Source organism: Marmota monax, unplaced genomic scaffold (genome assembly GCF_021218885.2).
Source record: "Marmota monax isolate L192 unplaced genomic scaffold, Marmota_monax_Labrador192_F-V1.1 WCK01_AAM20220418_F8-fsc00004, whole genome shotgun sequence".
NCBI classification, from domain to species: domain Eukaryota; kingdom Metazoa; phylum Chordata; class Mammalia; order Rodentia; family Sciuridae; genus Marmota; species Marmota monax.
In genome coordinates, this window is record NW_026692881.1 from 19,053,494 (window position 1) to 19,072,783 (window position 19,290).

Below are 19,290 nucleotides of genomic sequence, written 5' to 3' on the forward strand. Positions count from 1 at the left end.
AACAACACCAAAAGAAGTCATATTTTTTCCTTTTGTTGTTTTGGGGGTAATAGTAATCCAATGCCAATAACTCTAGATAACATTTTCAAAGCTGGTTGTATTTATTTCCCCCTCAACTCCTGCTTTATACCCCATTCCACCCTCCCTCCCAACACAAACATACACATACATACACACACCTTAAAACCTCATGTGTGGAATTCCTGAATCTGTACGACACACACTGCAGTAAAGGAAGTGCTACATGTACAAAACTGTTAACAGAGTAAAAGCTGATGACCCAGTAAAGCCTGCTACCCAATGATGTAAATCTGAGTTAGGCTGAAAATATAAACTAACATTTCTCACCTGGCTTTCCCTGCCATGTCTCCCACCAATTGACAGTTGTCCCCACTTGAACAAAATTACCATAAAACAAAAATTGCTTCTTCCTAACCAAAGCCCCAGTTATTTCAAACAATACTTAATGACATAAAATTCCTGTACAGATAAATAATTTGGGTAACCTACCAACATTAATTGGTACAAAATGTTGGTACAAAATGTTTTCTATTAGTTTTTCAGGAGGATAATTTGTGGTATTAAGAATGGAGAATGAAAAATAAATCATAACCACCCTCATACAAGCTCACCTCTAAATCACCAATTTTCCCTAGTTAGACATTATGGAGTGATGGAGTAATCTGTGATTGTAAACTATGTGTATGAGACATTTTGGACTGAAGAGTTCAGATTAATTTACTGAGAATTTTTTAGTGAGAAAAAATACAGGGGAAAAAAATCTCAATGCCCCATTTTTCTAGTGTATTAGAAAATAAAACACTATATATTTATTTGCCACACTGCATTTATTCACAGGGCAGAATATCCAAGTGTTCAACTGAGGTGACTTTCTAGAAGTTCAACCTAGAAACAAGTGCTTTCAAAATTTCCTTTCCCTCAATGAGTTCAGGGTACTTCCCAGAAACAGGATATATTCTCCCTATCTGCTAACCTGAAGTTACACTGCCAAGTACAAACAGCACTCAAATCAGAATTTAGATTTCTGAGTTTCATCCCAAACTCTCTGTGGTGGGGAATACAATCACTGCTATGAATTTATACATTTCATAACCATCAAACTTTAAGCTTGGATGCTGAAATATGCTACTTCAATTTCTTTCAACTGGTCCAAAATAAAGTGATCTAGTCTCAGGTGGGAATCAATCTCTTAAAGTCCAAGTTCCATTTTCATAACACCATCTTTTTCATTAAGCTGTAAGACCCACAAAAGTACAGATATTTTCTCATAAGCTTACTGGATAACCAATTCAGTAATACAAACTCTGGGTTATTAAATCATCTGATAGCTATACAAAATACAACCACTACTTCAGAAGCAGAACTGAAGCTTTTCAGGGCATGAATTTAGATGTTCTATTCTGTTTTCCCTTGGGAGTAAATATTTTTTTCTTCTGACCTGTTGATAAAAATTCCTGAAGCTTAAAGAGTACCACCATTCCTTAAAAAAGTAAAGATTAAAAAGCAGAACTCCTTTTCTGATCAACCAGACCCTTCAAAGCCAGTCTCCATTTGCAGGCAACTGTATCTATCACCTCAGACTATGGAGCTCTATGCCTCTCTACAGTTTGTACAAAGGCTCTAATTTCAATTTCTTACAAAACGGTGGCAAGTAAATGATGCAGAGTTTTAAGTTCCACTCTTAAAGTTAACCTTCTGTGGTTCCAAAACCTACCCTGAAACTTCAGGGTAAGTATAACCTTGCACATTAACTGCTTATTTATTCTCTAAGATGGTCTTCGGGGCTACCCCCAACTTACTCAATATCCAAAGACAAAGAAAGAAATTGTTTTAAGGGCCAGAGTCCAAAAAAGAGGACTGCTTCAGCCACTAGGACAGCACAGAGTGTTCTCAGGTTACGTAACTAGACTATAAAGAGAACAACCAAAGCTTTGAAAGTTGAAGCTACTGAGAGCATTTAAAAGATACTCTTTACTCCATAATCTGCAAGGGGGAAAAAAACAAAAACAAAAAACAGCTCTTCAAAAATAAATGTGTGTGGGGATGAAAGTTGTAGGCTTTGTTCTGAGTAGATGCAGCTCACACAAAAAAGAATCTACAGGGAGATATTCCTTTAGAATGAGCAGAAACTTCCTTCGGGGAAATTTGGAATTCTCATGCATTTTTTACCTTTGCCACCAAGATATACTGTGTAGTAATTTATAGATTTCAGAAAAATAAAGGGCAAACCTCTACAGAGGTTCCAGCCTAGCAGAGTGCTGCTGCCAAAATGAGAACTCACATGAGGCAGATGCAGATGCAGTGTGTGTCACTCCAGTCTTGAAGGAGTTACACTGGCTCTCCTGTTAAAAAAAACAAAACAAAGCAACAAAACAAAACAAAAACAAAAACAAAAGCTGGTTTTAAAACTGTTGTGATGGGCTGGAACAGAGAGACACCATTTGGAAATTGGTATTTATAGGAGTTACCACTGCCCTCCAATTTAGAAGCCTCTGATCATCACTAAAATTAACCTAATTTGCCAATAAGAGTTTTGAAGATAAGCCTAAGCATTGTGTATTATTTCTTTTTCTGGCACCCTGAGTCTGGAAATACAAGCCAATTCTGATCCTGACATATTAAGCCAAAAGAAAACAGAAAAATAAATCCATTTGTCTTAGTTTATTTTCTCTAGCACATTTCAGGTTAGTAGAATAGAAAACAAATGCAGCTGGTAAATGGTGTTTAAAATTGAACAATGTCTAGAGAGAGATTAAATTAAGGATACAAAAACAAACCAAAGCAGTACCATCTTGCTTTCAAGTACCCATTTAAGTTGAGTCTACCTATACCAACTTCTCTACCTTCTAACACCTAAATCCGTCATCTTGATATGGACTAGAACCAACTGCATGCTGCAGATGTCTAGACGTGGAATGGAAGAAGGGGGAAAGTTTTTTTTATTCTGTCAGTGGATATTTGTCCTCAGTAAATGTTATTACAATAATCTTTATAAGGGTCCAGGAAATTACCTAGTCTAGTAAAAATACTGAGCTGAAGATACGTACATAATCCTTTAAATATATTGATACTGTAGGGGCTAGAGTTGTAGCTCAGTGGTGGAGTGCTTGCCTAGCATGTGTGAGGCATTCATTGGGTTCAATTCTCAGCATCACATATAAATAAACAAAAAGGTCTACTAACAATTAAAAAAAAATTTTTTTATATATATTGAAACTTTAAAGATACCTTTACAGGGAGTCATTTTCCCCAGAGACATTTACATTTTGAAAACATGTGGTTGGAGCACAACAGACACTAGTATGGCAATTTGTAAATCAATGGATGTGTAACTGATGTGAATCTGCAATCTGTGTATGGGGTGAAGGTGGGAGTTCATAACCCACTAGAATCAAAGTGTGGAATATGATATGTCAAGAAATTTGTAATGTTTTAAACAACCCACAATAAAAAATTTAAAAAAAAAAAAAAAAAAAAAAAAAAGAAAACATGTGGTTGGACTCCTCCAACTCCTGGGAGGTTTGTGTGGGGGTACTCAATAGAAAAGTAGAAATGGTCAAATGTAATGCCTAAAAGTTCTGAAAACACTACAACTGGAAGAAACCACAATTAATAGTCCCTTTATAAAATAAATCCCAATCCAACTACCCACAGTCATATGCTTTCATGCTTTAAGTCTAAAAATTATCAGCACTTTCTAGTAATTAGGATATACAATGTTGGTTCTCTGCTATTATAACTAGAAAAGGTAATAAAACACATTTTTTCCACTGAGAAAATGTTAAATAAAATCTTTCCAATTATCATATAAACAGGCACCAGAGAACTTTTTCCATTTTTCAAAACCATGTGAAAATCCTTAAAACAAAAACAGAGAAAGGCAAAAGATCACAAATGATCTAAAAAAAGATTTATTAAAGTTTAAGATTATCTCAATTTTATTTACTTAAAATAAAAAACCTATATACCATATAACACTTTCAGTAATGTAAAATAAGTTCCCAAGGGCTGGGGCTGTAGTTCAGTGGCAGAGCACTTGCCTAGCATGTGTGAGGCACTGGGTTTGATCCTCAGTACCACGTTAAAAAATAAAGGCATACGGCTGGCCCATCTACAACTATAAAAAAGATTTAAAAAAAAAAAAAAAGTTCCCAAATGATTAGATACGTAAATAAGTAAGCGGAGTTTGAGAGACTGCCAATATTTCAGTTCTTACAAAGACAAAATTAAATGGTAGCTAAAAAATTTGTTTAAAAATAATAAGAATATTATTAGAATGTTTATTTTAATAAAAGGAAAAAATTACCTAGCTCGAAAATTTCTCCTCTAAGAATCTGTACTTATTAGGCCTTGCATTTTCAATAGTTTTCAATTTAAGACTGAAAAAGTAAAAATTTTTGAGATAATTGCTTTTTAAAAAATCCTGTTTAAACAAGGTTGCTTGTAATAAAAGAATAAATATAGCTAATACTTTTTTTTTTTTCAAAAATAAAACCAATTATGGCACTCAAATGCCAATTCTAAAGTTAGAGGAATTTAACAAACATTTGTATACATAACAAACATCTGTGTACCAGGTACTAGCTACTTATAACAAGAAACAAAATAGCTCATGGTCCTTAGCCTGAAGAAACATACAGCTCATGCTGTATTACAGGGATATACAATTAATTACATATTTATAAGTTTTAGAAGATCAGTAACATAACTAAGAAGATATAGAGAGAAGGAAAAGGGGCCAATTAACTCAGTCTAGGAAATCAGTCCTTAAAACCTGTAAGATTTATTCAGGCTAATACTGATAACTCGTTTTAATGACCAGTATCTCAAGGTACTATAAAATTTACCTAATAAACTTTCTGAGATTCAGATTCATCTAACATGTTCCAAACTGCATCAGAGTCAACCAAATGAACTGATGTGTGAAATGGGCCAAGTAAGGATGCACATTTTACCTGAAGAAAGAAGTAGCTACTCAACTGTAGCTGAGGGAACAGGGAACTGTGAGAATGACAACCAAATATTGCCAACTGTATGAAAAGAGCCAAGCTAGTTTTCTTTTTTTTAACCTATAATCTCCAATTTTAAAATAATGACCCAATTAAGTAAACAAACATATATTCTTTTATATCCTATGGTCTGAGTTGGGTCCATCGGCCAACCTAACATATATTTTAGGTCAGATACTTCCACATAAGTTATCTAAATTTTTTTAAAGATGTTCATGGACCTTTATTTTATTCATTTATTTATATGCAGTGCTGAGAATCGAACCCAGTGCCTCACACATGCTAGGTAAGTGCTCTACCACTGAGCCACAACCCCATCTAGCTCTTGACTGAAATGTTTTGACTATCTTCTTCAAAATCTTAAAGAATGAAACAGAACTTAGATACTTAATGAACTGGAAATGTAAGTGGAAATAAATTCACAAAGTGTCCTAGGTAATGTTGTTCTATTCATCCCAAGGAAGGATTGAGGGGCAGGGGGGATTAAAAAAAAATAAACTTAGGAAAAATAAAAACCTTGATACAGTCATTTGATGTGGCCCCCTACAATGTCAAAAATATTGTAAAATAGGGACCTGGTTCTTTCACATGACCGTCAAAACCGGAAAAAAATGTTCTGAGTGATGGAATCACAAGGTCCTTATGATTTTAGAAGTTTTCCCAGACCTAGCAGGTTTTATCCATAAGGTTTAACCTAAATTTTTGCAACAGAGCTTGATTCCATTGTCATATGTCCTTTCCTCAGTTGGACACATAAAGCAAATATTCAGAGAACGTGAAAGCAGAAAAGATATAATGAATTGAAGGTAGTTATTATGTTAGAACAATTTTGAAAACAAGTTTAGCAATACTGAAAATAGACCATGACACTAAGAAGAAAAAAGGTTTCTCTTATTAAATGCAACTAACATAAGACAATTAGTCGCGCGCACACACACACACACACACACACAAATCTGGCTTACATCTGAATGCTTTGTGATTGGTGATAGAAAGTAAAAATCACAAACACTAGTAATAAACACTAGTAACTGATTATTTCTATCACTTACCATGTAATAGAGAAGATGGAATTGGGTTTTATTAAGCAATCTTTTTAATTTCCTAATGATCTAGAAACAAACCACATATTATGGCAATTCAAGAGAGATTAATTTAATACTAATGAAAACCTTAACTGGGATATAGACTTGACATAAAGGAAATCAAAGCTTGAATAATAAGTACAGGCTTAAATACATGACAGGAGTGCCTAAAAGTAATCTTAATGTAATATAAGTGTATAATCTTAAAATAATAGTCAAGGGTGTTTATTTCAAATCATACAAAGAATTTTCATCCCTTACATGCAAACTTCTTGCATATGGACAATTTGTTTGGAGGCCTATGGGAAAATATGCAAATTCTATATTTTCCAAGTCGTGGGAAAGATAACTTGAATACTTTTTTTAAAAATCTTTATTTATTTATTTTCATGTGGTGTTGAGGATCAAACCCAGGGCCTCGCACATACTAGGTGAGCGCTCTACCGCTGAGCCACAACCCCAGCCCCTGAATACTTTTTTTTTTTTTTTAAAGATAAAAAAAGTTCTATGACTTAGGACAAGAATTTCTCTGGTCATTTTGTTGGAAAAGTTATCTTCCTTGGTTTGTACCAAACTTTTCAACAAATGAACTCCTTTAAAAATTTTTGTCAAAGAACTTTAAATAGATATAATCAATTTACACACTATCCATAGTAAGTTCAATTTAGTTAATATTCCGTATTAATTTAACATATCACTATTTATTCTGGTTTTTTTTTTTTCCACTAAATTGCTGAGGCTGGTCTACAAATTAAGATCCTCTTGCCTCAGCATTCTGAGTCTCTGGGATTACAGGGATGTGCCACCATGCCTGGCACCCTATTCTTTCTTTAAAATGAAATGTTGAAGCACAAACATAAAACTTTACATTGTAACTGGTTTCATTATTTATTAAGAAGTGCACTTCTTGTACATATGGTGGATTTATTTTTTATAAAGATGGAGTGAAAAGACAACCCACAGAATGACAAACATTTCCAAATCATATATAAGGGATTAATATCCAGAATTTTTTGTTTGTTTATGGTACTAAGGATTGGAATTCCAGGGCCTTGAACATGTTAGGCAAGTACTCTACCACTGAACTACATTCCCAGCTCTTTTTACATTTTATTTTGAGACAGAGTTTCACTAAATTGCTCCGTCTGGCTTTGAACTTGAATTTCCTCCCTCTGTCTCTCAAGTAGCCGGGATTACAGGCATGTACCACCACACCTGGCAATATCCAAAATGTTTAAAGAGGCTCTACAACTCAGCAATAACAATCAACCCGATTCAAAAATGACATTTCGCTTTTGCCTCGCTGCACTCTTGAAAGCAAGATGGGTTGCCAACAGCTCTATTGGAGCCACTGGTGAAAACTCCACCAGGGTTCTCTCTCTTGCAGCCTATGCTCAAACCAGCAGTCTGATCCAGGGGTCTGATCCAGAAATATGGCCTCAACATGAGCCAGCAGTGTTTCTGTCAGCACAGGAAGGATATAGGCTTCATTATGTTGGACTAAGTGAGCCCGTAGGGGGAGAAGGAAATACAAGCCTGTAATCTCAGCAGCTGGGGAGGCTAAGGCAGGAAGATCGCCAGTTCAAAGCCAGCCTCAGCAAAAGCAAGGCACTAAGCAACTCAGTGAGACTCTGTCCCTAAATAAAATACAAAAAGAGGCTAGAGATGTGGCTCAGTGGTTGAGTGCCCCTGAATTCAATAACCAGTACTCCTCCCACAAAAAAAAAAAAAAAAAGGACTAGGTGACCTTCCTTGAATGCACTGCCCAAGACAGCCACCCAATAAAAGAGAACATGCTAGCTCTTTGTACATAAAATTCCAAAAAACTTAAAAAAATTTTTTTTTTACATTTCTCCAAATGTACAAGATGTACAAATAAATGATCAACAAGCACATGAAAAGACTGACATAGGGAAACATCAAAATCACAACAGATACCATTTTATACCCATCATCAAAATGACCAAAAAAAAGGAATAGAAAATAACAAGTGTTGTCAAGGAGTGGAGAAATTAGAACCCTCATGCACTGCTGGTGAAAATGTAAAATGTTACAGCCACTGTGCAAAACAATTTGGTGGTCAAAAATTTAAAAAAGAATTACTACATGATCCAGCAATTCCATTCCTGGGTATATACCTAGAAGAACTGAGAGCAGGAATTCAACAGATACTTATAAATCCATTTTCAGAGCATTTAGAAATAATCCAAATGTCCAAAATTAGAAGCATGGGTAAACAAAAAATAGTATATACAACAAATAGAATAGTTATTCAGCCTTTTAAAAAAAAGGAATGAAATTCTGATTCAAGCTACAATATGGTCTAGCCTTAAAAACATACTGAGAAAAATAAGCTAGAAACAAAAATAAATACTTATGATTCTACTTTTATGAAACATCTACAATAGGCAAATTCACAGAGACTGAAAGCAGAGTAGAAACTGGGGAGAGAGGAAGGAATGGGAAGTTAATGCTTAATGAATGGGTAAAGTGGTTCAGCCTGGGATGATATTCTGGAAATGGACACTAGTGAGCACTGCATAACATTGTGGATGTTATTGATGCCACTGAATTGTATAATTAAGAATGGTTTAGGGGCTGGGGTTGTGGCTCCGCGGTAGAGCACTTGCCTAGCACATGTGAGGCGCTGGGTTTGATCCTCAGCACCACCTAAAAGTAAATAAATAAAATAAAGGTATTGTGTCCAACTGCAACCAAAAAATATTTTAAAAAAGAGAATGGCTTAAAATAATAAATTTCATGTTATGTGTATTTTACCACTAAAGAGAAAAAGAGGAAAGTGTTCTGACTTAAGATGTCTATAGTGACAAACCAATATTGCATAATACTTCTTACTTTAGATTGTTTTTCTCACTCCTCTAAATGCCTCTAATGCCAGTAGTTAGGTGAGGATATACAATTGCTGACAGAAACATGATAAGCTCCGTGGACTATAGTCCAAGTAAACACATCATGCAAAAATGTTCATTTAAATGTCAAGTGAATTGAGTCCATTCCAATAACAATAAAACAAGAGTGTGTGTTCTACGTACTTATCAGAGGGTAGCAATCAAAAGTCCTGAGATGCTTCTCCTAGCACCAGGATAACCCTGCTGGTTTGCCAACACCCAGAGTTAGTTTCTTTTAATTTCTTCCCTGGTACTCTTAATAGCTTTATTCTGATATCTCTCCTACACTCTGGAGGCAACAAAATGTACTTGGGTTTGAGATAATTGGATTTCATCCCCAATGGCTAATGATATGGCCTAGAGAGTTGGGGAAAGCAAAAATCCAAAAGGAGTAGTCAGGTCTAAAATATATTTTTCAATCCCATCTCCCTACACAATTTAATTTTAGAATCCTAACAACATCTCAAAAAAAGTATTTATACAGTAAACTAGAGATTCTATTTCCTGAAGATTATTTTTAAAAACCAAGCAAAAGAAAAACTTCATAAAACTATCCATATTCTAAAAATGAAGATTACATTCAATTTCAAGAAAAAGGCATTTTTATTCTAGGCAGGATTTTTGTTTTTGGAAAAAAATGAAGACTGATCCTTTTTATTTATGGGCTTTTATCATTCATATCTCATTTGAGACCATTTTTGTACCTCTATAAGCTGGAAGCAGCATGAAAAATGGAAACTGAACTGAGTTTAATTCCAGCTACACATTTTAACAAGTCAGCTGCTAGTTGCTGATGGGGTTCAGGACACACTATTCCCCAAATATAGCACCTTGACATTTTAGAAAACAGAAGAAGGTCACTCTTACCTTCTCCCCTGAAACATGTCATAAAACTTAGGAATAATTTTTCTGACCTTTCCTTAAGACCCTCATTTGATAGGTACACTTCCTGTACCTGGAGGAAAGAAATATCCTATCTCCAAGGCACAGAGAAGAATTGAACAGACCCAGTTTATAATCATTAGGACATATCCCCTTCATCCAATCATACTTTTTCATGACTGATTTTTCATCATATCCAGCATAAAAAATATACAGGTTTACTAGCATCTTGGGTCATCATTTCTCTATAAAGGCTCTCATTTCATATAAAACTTATATTAAACAAATTTTTATGCTTTCCTCTTGCTAACCTGTCTTTTGTTATATGGGTCTCACCCACAAACCTAAAAACAGAAAGGAAAGACTTCTTTTTTTCTACACTATAAGCAAGCCAAATTGCCTCTTGACTTGGTAGTCTTATTTGTAAAATGTTGCTAATAATACCTAGCTTAATGAGCTGTTATAAGGATTAAAAGGCACACTGTATAGGGCTGGGGCTGTCGCTCAGTGACAGCACTTGCATCGCATGTGAGGCACTGGGTTTGATCCTTAGCACCACATAAAAATAAACAAAATAAAGGCATTCTGTCCATCTACAACTACAGATGTAGTTCAGATACCTATGTCATAAATGTTCATTCTCAAACTCCTAGAAATTTCTCAAAAGAAAGTGAGGAACTGGACATTGCCATGGTACCCATTTGTTCTGAACTGATAACAGATAATAAAGAGCTTATTGCTGGATTTACTGAAATGGCTCATAACCTAAAAATGTTGGGGCTGGAAAAAAAACTGTAATTTACTTCCTTGTGAATTGTTGAGCCTAGATTCACAAAAATGTTCAACAAAAAAACAAATTAAAAAAAAATCTAGCAAATTTTTACCCCTCACATATCAGATAGAGCACTAATCTCTAGGGTATATAAAGAATTCAAAAAACTAAGCACCAAAAAAACAAATAACCCAATCAATAAATGGGCCAGGGACCTGAACAGATACTTCTCAGAAGAGGATACACAATTAATCAACAAATATATGAGAAAATGTTCATCATCTCTAGCAATTAGAGAAATGCAAATCAAAACTACTCTAAGATATCATCTTACACCAGTCAGAATGGCAGCTATTAAGAAGACAAACAACAATAAGTGTTGGCGAGGATAAGGGGGGGGGGGAAGGTACACTCATATGTTATTGGTGGGATGGCAAATTGGTACAGCCATTATGGAAAGCAGTATGGAAATTCCTTGGAAATCTTGGAATAAAACCACCATATGACCCAGCTATCCCTCTCTTCGGTCTATACTCAAAGGACTTAAAATCAGCATACTACAGGGACACAGCCACATCAATGTTTATAGCAGCACAATTCACAATAAAATGTGGAGCCAACCTAGATGCTCTTCAGTAGATGAATGGATAAAAAAAATGTGGCATATATACAGAATGGAATTTTATTCAGCAATAAAAGAGAATAAAATCATGGCATTTGCAGGTAAATGGATGGCGTTGGAGAAGATAATGCTAAGTGAAGTTAGCCAGTCCCAAAAAAACAAATGCCAAATGTTTTCTCTGATATAAGGAGGCTGATTCATAGTGGGGTGGGGGGGGGGGAGCATGGGAGAAATAGAGGAACTCTAGATAGGGCAGAGTAGTGAGAGAGAAAAAGAGGGGACAGGGGATTAGCAAGGATGGTTGAATGTGACAGACATCATTATCCAAAGTACATGTATAAAGACATGAATTGGTGTCAACATACTTTATATACAACCAGAGATATGAAAAATTGTGCTGTATATGTGTTAATAAGAATTATAATGCAATCTGTTGTCATTTTAAAAAATAAGAAAAAAAATCTAGACTTAAAAAAAAAAAAACCCACAGGGAGGCTGAGCCAGGAGAATCACAAGTTGAAAGCCAGCCTAAGTAACAGTGAGGAGCTAAGCAACCCAGTGAGAGACCCTGTCTCTAAATAAAATACAAAAAAAGGCTGGGGAAGTGGCTCAGTGGTTGAGTGCCCCTGAGTTCAATCCCCGGTACCAAAAACAAAAAAAAATAAAAAACCAAACAAACGAACAACAACAACAAAAAAAACAACCAGGATGATTTCCCAAATGAACCAAGTTAGAAATGATACATGTTCATAGTTCTAAATGAAGAGTCACTATATTTGTGAAAGGCTTAAATAAATATTAACAAACCCTTGTCTCAAGTGTTACTCTAATTTCCCCTTATATTTAAGACTTCTGGAAATTTAATAATTCTACATATATAATTTTGATGTTAACTCCATGGAACTCACCAGGTTTAATCTTTCATGTAATTGCAAAAGTCAACTATATTTTTCCAATTAAAAGTGTTGTTTCAAAATCAAATAATTCCTTGACCAACAGAGTAGAGGAAGAAGATCAAGATGCAGGGAGAAGGGGAAAGTATAGGGAAGTACTAGGGAATAAAATTTAACAAATTGTGTTATGTTCATGTACAAATATACTGCAATGAATCTCGTGTGTGTATGTGTGTGTGTGTGAGAGAGAGATTATAATGTACTAATTAAAACAATAATGATAACAATAGAAGGGAGATCAACAGAGTACAGCAAGTGGATTAGGAGGAGGGAAAGAGAAAGAACAGGGAATAAGACTGATCAAATGATGTAATGTGCACGTATGAATATGGCACAATAAATCCCACTACTAATATTAAAATGAACCAATAAAAAAAAAAACCTAAAAAATAAAAAACAAAAACCTCCTTTTGTACCAATTAAAAGCATATCAATGAGCTGGTTGTAGCGGTATATGCCTGTAATCCCAGCAGCTCAAGAGCTGAGGCAGGAGGATCACAAGTTCAAGGCCAGCCTCAGCAACTTAGTGGGGTCCCAAGCAACTCAGTGAGACCCTGTCTCAAAATAAAAAGATACTGGGGCTGGGGATGTGGCTCAAGTGGTAGCACACTCGCCTGGCATGCGTGCGGCCCAGGTTCGATCCCCAGCACCACATACAAACAAAGACATTGTGTCTGCCGAAAAGTAAAAAATAAATATTAAAATTCAAAATAAAAAGATAAAAAGGGCTGGGGATGTAGCTCCATAGTTAAGTGCACATGGGTTCAATTCTCATACCAAAATAACAATAATAATAAAAATATTTGGCAATAAAGCTTCTGATATATACTATGTAATTAAGCCCAGGATGGTTGCATTTATATGAACATGTATAGACTTTTTTTCTTGTCTTATACAAGGGACTTGAGCATTCTCAAATGTTGGTACCCTAGGGGAGAAGGGTATCCTATAATCAATCCTCTGCAGATTCCAAGATACAAAAACAAAAAGAAAAACAAGTCTTCACAGGAAGCCAAAATATGCAAAATACTATAAGGAAAGAATGTTGCTAAAGTAATTTGGGGTAAAAGAGAAATTGTAAATAGGGCAATAGGTACATTTTACATCAAACATAATCCACTAATATTGGAATTTTATATGTAATAGTCTAAGACAATCATGAGAAATCACATTGATTAACATTTTTTTACATTTTTTGTTTTTATAGAGACACAAATCTTAGAAACATTAAAAATGATAGTTGGCTTCAATTACAGGGATGGTTGATAATAAAGGAACTTTCTCTGAAAATATTAGACTAGCATTCAAATGAGACTGAGATAATAAAGCTCACATCAGAATGGATTATGTTACTAAACACTGTGTGATACACTCTAAACAGGGAATAAATGATTACCAAACTGTGAGGGAAAAAAATGTTAATACACATCAGGCAATCAGTTTCTCTCTCAAAAACTACTCAACAAACAACCTGCTACCTCTGGCTTAATATCATTCTACAAAAGGTCAATATAATTTTTTTTTTAAATGTTAACCTTTTTTTTAAGAGAGAGAGAGAGAATTTTTTTAATATTTATTTTTTAGTATTCAGCGGACACAACATCTTTGTTTGTATGTGGTGCTGAGGATCGAACCCAGGCCGCACGCATGCCAGGCGAGCACGCTACCGCTTGAGCCACATCTCCAGCCCAATATAATTTATTTTTGGAAAATCTCGTGTAGAACGAACACACACACATACACACACACACACAGAATTTAACATTCCTAGAGTTCACACATGCATTCTTGCTTCAATTATCCTCTTCATTAGCAACAAATCAAAATTTAAGTAATTATTCAAAGAAAAAAAATTATTTGCCAACATTTCTATTAATCTTAACAATCGACATAGAGAACAGGATTCTTGAAACACCAGGACTATTTAAAACAAATTTTCTTATCCATCAATATGAACTACAAAATAAACTTGAAAAATCAACAAAAGCAAGCCATGATACCTCCTTATCCCCTCAAAACAGTCTTCTGTGGCCATTTTCTTAAAAAACAAAACAAAACAAAAAAAAATTGTTTCCTCAAGAAACCAGCTTAATTCTCCAAAATTAAATCCTTTCCCTCACTCTTTCCATGAAAAAAAAATTACGTACGTTTCACATATTTGAAAACAAAAGGGGAAAAAAAACCTTGGTAAAACCCTACATAGCTATTTCCTCAGAATAAATTTAGGCAAACTTACAGTGTGGTAAGGTAGGGCATGAAACAGTAACCATCTCTTAGCTAACATACCATTGAAAAACACTGCCTTTAGAGATAAGACATTCTACGTAGATACTTCAAGCACCAATCTCAGGATACAATTCTATCAATTTCACTACACTCCAACACTGAAAACTACTAACCCATCTATGCTGTAAATGGTAACTTTGCATCACTCAGAATATTGTTTGCCAGAATAGCCAATTTGTAGATTATGCTAATTTTTAAAAGTCTTATAGCACATGCTATGTCTGATTCTCACCGTGACCTCCCTCCTACCAAACTTACATTGGAAACTAATCACCAATGTGACAAAATTAGGAGTTTATTAGGTTACAAGTTTAGAACCCTCACAAACAGGATTAGTGCCTTTTTTTGGGGGTACTGAGGATTGAACCCAGGGATACTCAACCACTGAGCCACATCTGCAGCCTCTCCCCACCCTTTTTTTAGTAGTCACTTTTATTTTTTTGTAGTTATAGATGAATGCCTTTATCTCTACCTACCTCTTATCTACCTACCTACCTCTTATCTCTAACTACCCTGTTTTTAAATTTTTTTTTGGGGGGGGAGCGGTGGAGGGGGAGGGGGGGAAGCGGGGGGGCGGGGGGTACCGGGGATTGAACTCAGGGGCACTTGACCACTGAGCCACAACCCCAACCCTATTTCGTATTTTATTTAGAGACAGTGTCTCACTGAGTTGCTTAGCGCCTTGCTTCTGCTGAGGGTGGCTGTGAACTCTCAATCCTCCTGTCTCAGCCTCCTGAGCTGCTGAGATCACAGGTGAGCTCCCCTGCGCCCGGCCTTATTTATTTGTTTTTATGTGGTGCTAAGGATCGAACCCAGAGCCTCACACATGCTAAGCAAGCCCTCTGTCACTGAGCTACAGTCCCAGCACCCCCCAGACCTTTTTTTGCTTAGGGTCTCACTAAGTTGCTTGGAGCCTCGCTAAGTTGTTGATGCTGACTTTGAATTTGTGATCCTCCTTTAATCAGGGAATAAATGATTACCAAGCTGCTGGAATTACAGGTGTTTGCCACGGCACCCAGCAGATTAGTGTCCTTTTAAAAGAAGTCTGAGAGAGTCCTCTTTACCCTTCCACAGAGTGAGCTACCTATGAAGCAGAAGCAAGCCATCATCACAGACTGAATTTGCTTTGATCCTCGACTTCAGTCTCCAGAAATGTGAAAAATGAATTTCAGTTCTTTATACGCTATCCAGTTGATGATATTTTGTTATAGCAGCCCAAATGACTAAAACAACACATCTAATCTTTTCATTTCAGATAAAATTAATACTTTATTGGGTTATTCTTCCTTCTTCTCTCCCTGTCCCTCCCACTTCTTTGTTTCTACTGGGGATGTGACCTAAGAGTGTTCTACCATTAAGCTACTCCCCCAGCCCTCTCTTCCTCCCCCGCTTTTTTTTTTTTTTTTTTTTTGGTTAATTTGAGACAGGATCTCACTAAGTTGCCAAGGCTGGCCTCAAACTTGAGATCCTCCTGATTCAGCTTCACAAATCATTGAGATTACAGGTTTGTGCCTTCTGAGCATAATGCAAACTATGAATACCCTCTTCTGAACACAATGTAAAAATTGTGAACAAAATCTCAGCAAATCAAATGTACCAATATATAAAATGAACAAGATAAAACTATATCACCAGGAATGCAAGGTTGGTTTAACATTCAGAAATCAATCAAGGTAATTCACCTTTCCTATTTTTATTTTTTTGGTACCCGAGATTGAACCCAGGGGTGCTTAACTACTGAGCCACATCCCCAGCCCATTTTATTTATTTGTCTTTAAATATTTATTTTTTAGTTGTACTTGGACACAACGCCTTTATTTTATTTATTTATTTTTTTTATGTGGTGCTGAGGATCAAACACAGGGCTTCGCACATGCTAGGTGAGAGCTCTACCGCTGAGCCACAACCCCAGCCCCTTACTTTATTCTTGTGAGACAGGGTCTTGTTAAGCTGCTAAAGCTGGCTTTGAACTTGCAATCCTCTTGCCTCAGCCTCCCAAGCCACTGGGATTACAGACGTATGACACCATGCCTGGCTATAATTTACCATTTTAAAAAACAAACAACAAAAAAAAAGTCATATGACCACCTTGATAGAGGTAGAAAAACGCAATGAAACTTAGAACCCACCATTCATGTTCACCTACTTTCTGACAAGTATGCCTGAGTCTGTGTCCAATTCATAAAACATCAGAGTTAAAATGCTTCAAAAAACAATTGTAAGGCCATTATACAAACAAATATATCGCAGAGTATGGAGGGAAAAGAAAAATTCCAATCAGGGACTGTGTATATTTTTAATAAATTAATTTGTTTGGTAAAAAATCATAGCTACATCTATGTGGCAAGTACCTGTATGTGCTCATTTTTGTATATATATATTCATTTATATTTGCAGCATAAACTGAACATCAAACTGAGATGTCTAATTTGAGGTGAAAACTGAGTTTCTAATACTGTTATATAAATGGTTCATAAGAAAAGTGAATTTATACATTTTAAGATTTTTGTGTACTTAAATATAATTTTTTTTTTTTTTGGAGACAGGGTCTAACTTTGTTGCTCAGAATGGTTACAAACTTTTGGGCTCAAGAGATCCTCCTGCCTCAGCCTTCCAAGTGCTGGGTCTACCTAGCTTTAAGACGAAAAAAAAAAGTTGTGTGTGAAGTTATTCAAAACACACACACACACACAAAACAAACAAACAACTCCACACACAACATTTTTTTTTTTCCAGTACTGGGGATTGAACCTAGGGGTGCTTTATCACTGAGTTACATTCCTTAGCTCTCTTTAGTTTGAGACAAGATCTTGCTAAATTGCTGAAACAGCTTCAAACTTGTGATCCTCCTGCATTGCTGAGATTAGACATGCACCATTATGCCTAGCTAAGACAAAAATTTTTGAAGACAATTTCTGAAACATTCTTTTCTAAGTGTCATAATTGTAACCATGTGTAAACCCAAATACGCAAGTGTTCAACTTGATCTCTCCTTCCCATTCACTACTCCTTTTTTTTTTTTAATTATTATTTTTTTTTCAGTTTTAGATGGACAAAATACCTTTATTTTTGATGTGGTGCTGAGGATAGAACCCGGTGCCTTCCACATGCACGGCAAGTGCTCTGCCACTGAGCTACAACCTTAGCTCCCCCACTCACTACTTCTTAAATGAGATATTTATCAGATTACAAATACTTAAGTTCTAAAGAGAGATAACTACTGCCTAATTTACTATTTCAATTATATCTCAGAAACAGAAGGGAAAAATAGCACAGTGCTAGCATCTCCAAGGATTAGGTAAATAAAACTAATCTAGTTTTTAAGAAACCTTTTTACAAGTGTGCAGTCACTTCAATGGAATATAAAAACATTTCCCATTTATGTTAATAACATGTTAGAGACAGTGGATATAGCTCAGAGGCACAGTGCTTGCTTAGCAGGTATAAGGCCCTGGGTTTGATCCCCAGCTCTGCAAAAAAATTAAAATAGAAATTTAAAAACACCAAAAACCTAAAATGAGATGTTAAAATTTTTCAAATGATAATAATTTACCTTTATGGCCAAGAGACACAAAATTTCATCTCTGAAGAACAAATTAATAGAGTAAAACCCCAAAATGTCCAAATATATTTATTAATGTATAATTTCACCATATCATTTTTTACCAGGGTCTCTAAAATAATTTAGAACTTGATCTACCTATCTGGTTCAAGCTCATGAACCAAAATCTCAAGCATATAGGATTTCAATATACACAAATCTCAATGAGAACAGTTCAACACTAAGAGTTTCTGCCAGCCAAATATATAATTAAATCAACATATGTTTATTGGATTGCCCCCCATGGACCCACTGCCTCAAATCAGAAATAGGAGTTCTTAAGCAATAAGAAGTTATTACTCACCAGCAAGGGTGTAATCCATATCAAAACCGAAACATTTTATTTTTTCCATGGCTAAACTTCGGTTCACAAACACCCTATAGAAAAAGAGACAAAAAGAAAAAAGAAAATTAATACAGGGGAAGGAATTCTTATGTTTAATTAAGTTATTTGGCTATTTTTCTAGATTTCTCATTTATTATTTTTCTTTTTACTGTATAGATTTAAAGTTTAACATGTTTCTTTGTGTGTTGTTTTTTGAGAAGTAGTGGGGATCAAACTCAGGGGTGCTTTACCACACTGAGCAACATTCCGAGCCCTTTCCATTTTCTGTTTAGAGACGGGGTCTTGCTAAACTGCCTAAGATGGTCTTGAACTTGTGGATTCTCCTGTCTCAGTCTCCTGAGCAGCTGAGATTATAGGTATATGCCATTGTGCCATTAATATTTTGGTTATTTACACACCTTGTGAAATATGCTGAAATGAATATGGAAATGAAGATATTTTTGCAAGGTGATTATTTCACTTCCTTTGGGCATATTGCCTGAATAACATGATGTTTTGATGTTTACTTTGATATACATAGACACAGTGATTACTAGAGTCAAGCATATAGTTTTCTATCCTCCTTTCCTTCTTCCCTTCGATGGTAAGAGTACCAAAAATCTACTCTCTTGACAATATCCCACATTATTAGCTATAATACTCATGTTGTACATTAGATCTCTTAATATTCACCCTACAGAACTGCAACTTTGCATTCTTTGATCTGTATCTTTCCATCACCAACCACTGTTTTACTGTTTCTATGCATTCAGTTTTTTTAAGGTTCCATGTATAAATGAGCTCAGGTATTGTTTTTCTTTCTGT

General features: G+C 35.4%; 1 protein-coding gene and 1 pseudogene across 6 annotated transcripts in view; one reads left to right on the plus strand and one right to left on the minus strand.

Moving 5' to 3' along the window:
- Nt5c2 (5'-nucleotidase, cytosolic II) overlaps positions 1-19,290 on the minus strand; it is a 143,925-nt gene that overhangs the window by 21,142 nt on the left and 103,493 nt on the right. For all 6 annotated transcript variants that reach the window (XM_058581279.1, XM_046450071.1, XM_058581280.1 and 3 more), the window contains one exon: positions 18,445-18,518. In XM_058581279.1, the coding sequence (XP_058437262.1) occupies positions 18,445-18,518 (74 nt within the window). The remainder of the gene's footprint in view (positions 1-18,444; positions 18,519-19,290) is intronic.
- On the plus strand, positions 7,438-7,619 carry LOC124096292 (small ribosomal subunit protein uS14-like; annotated as a pseudogene).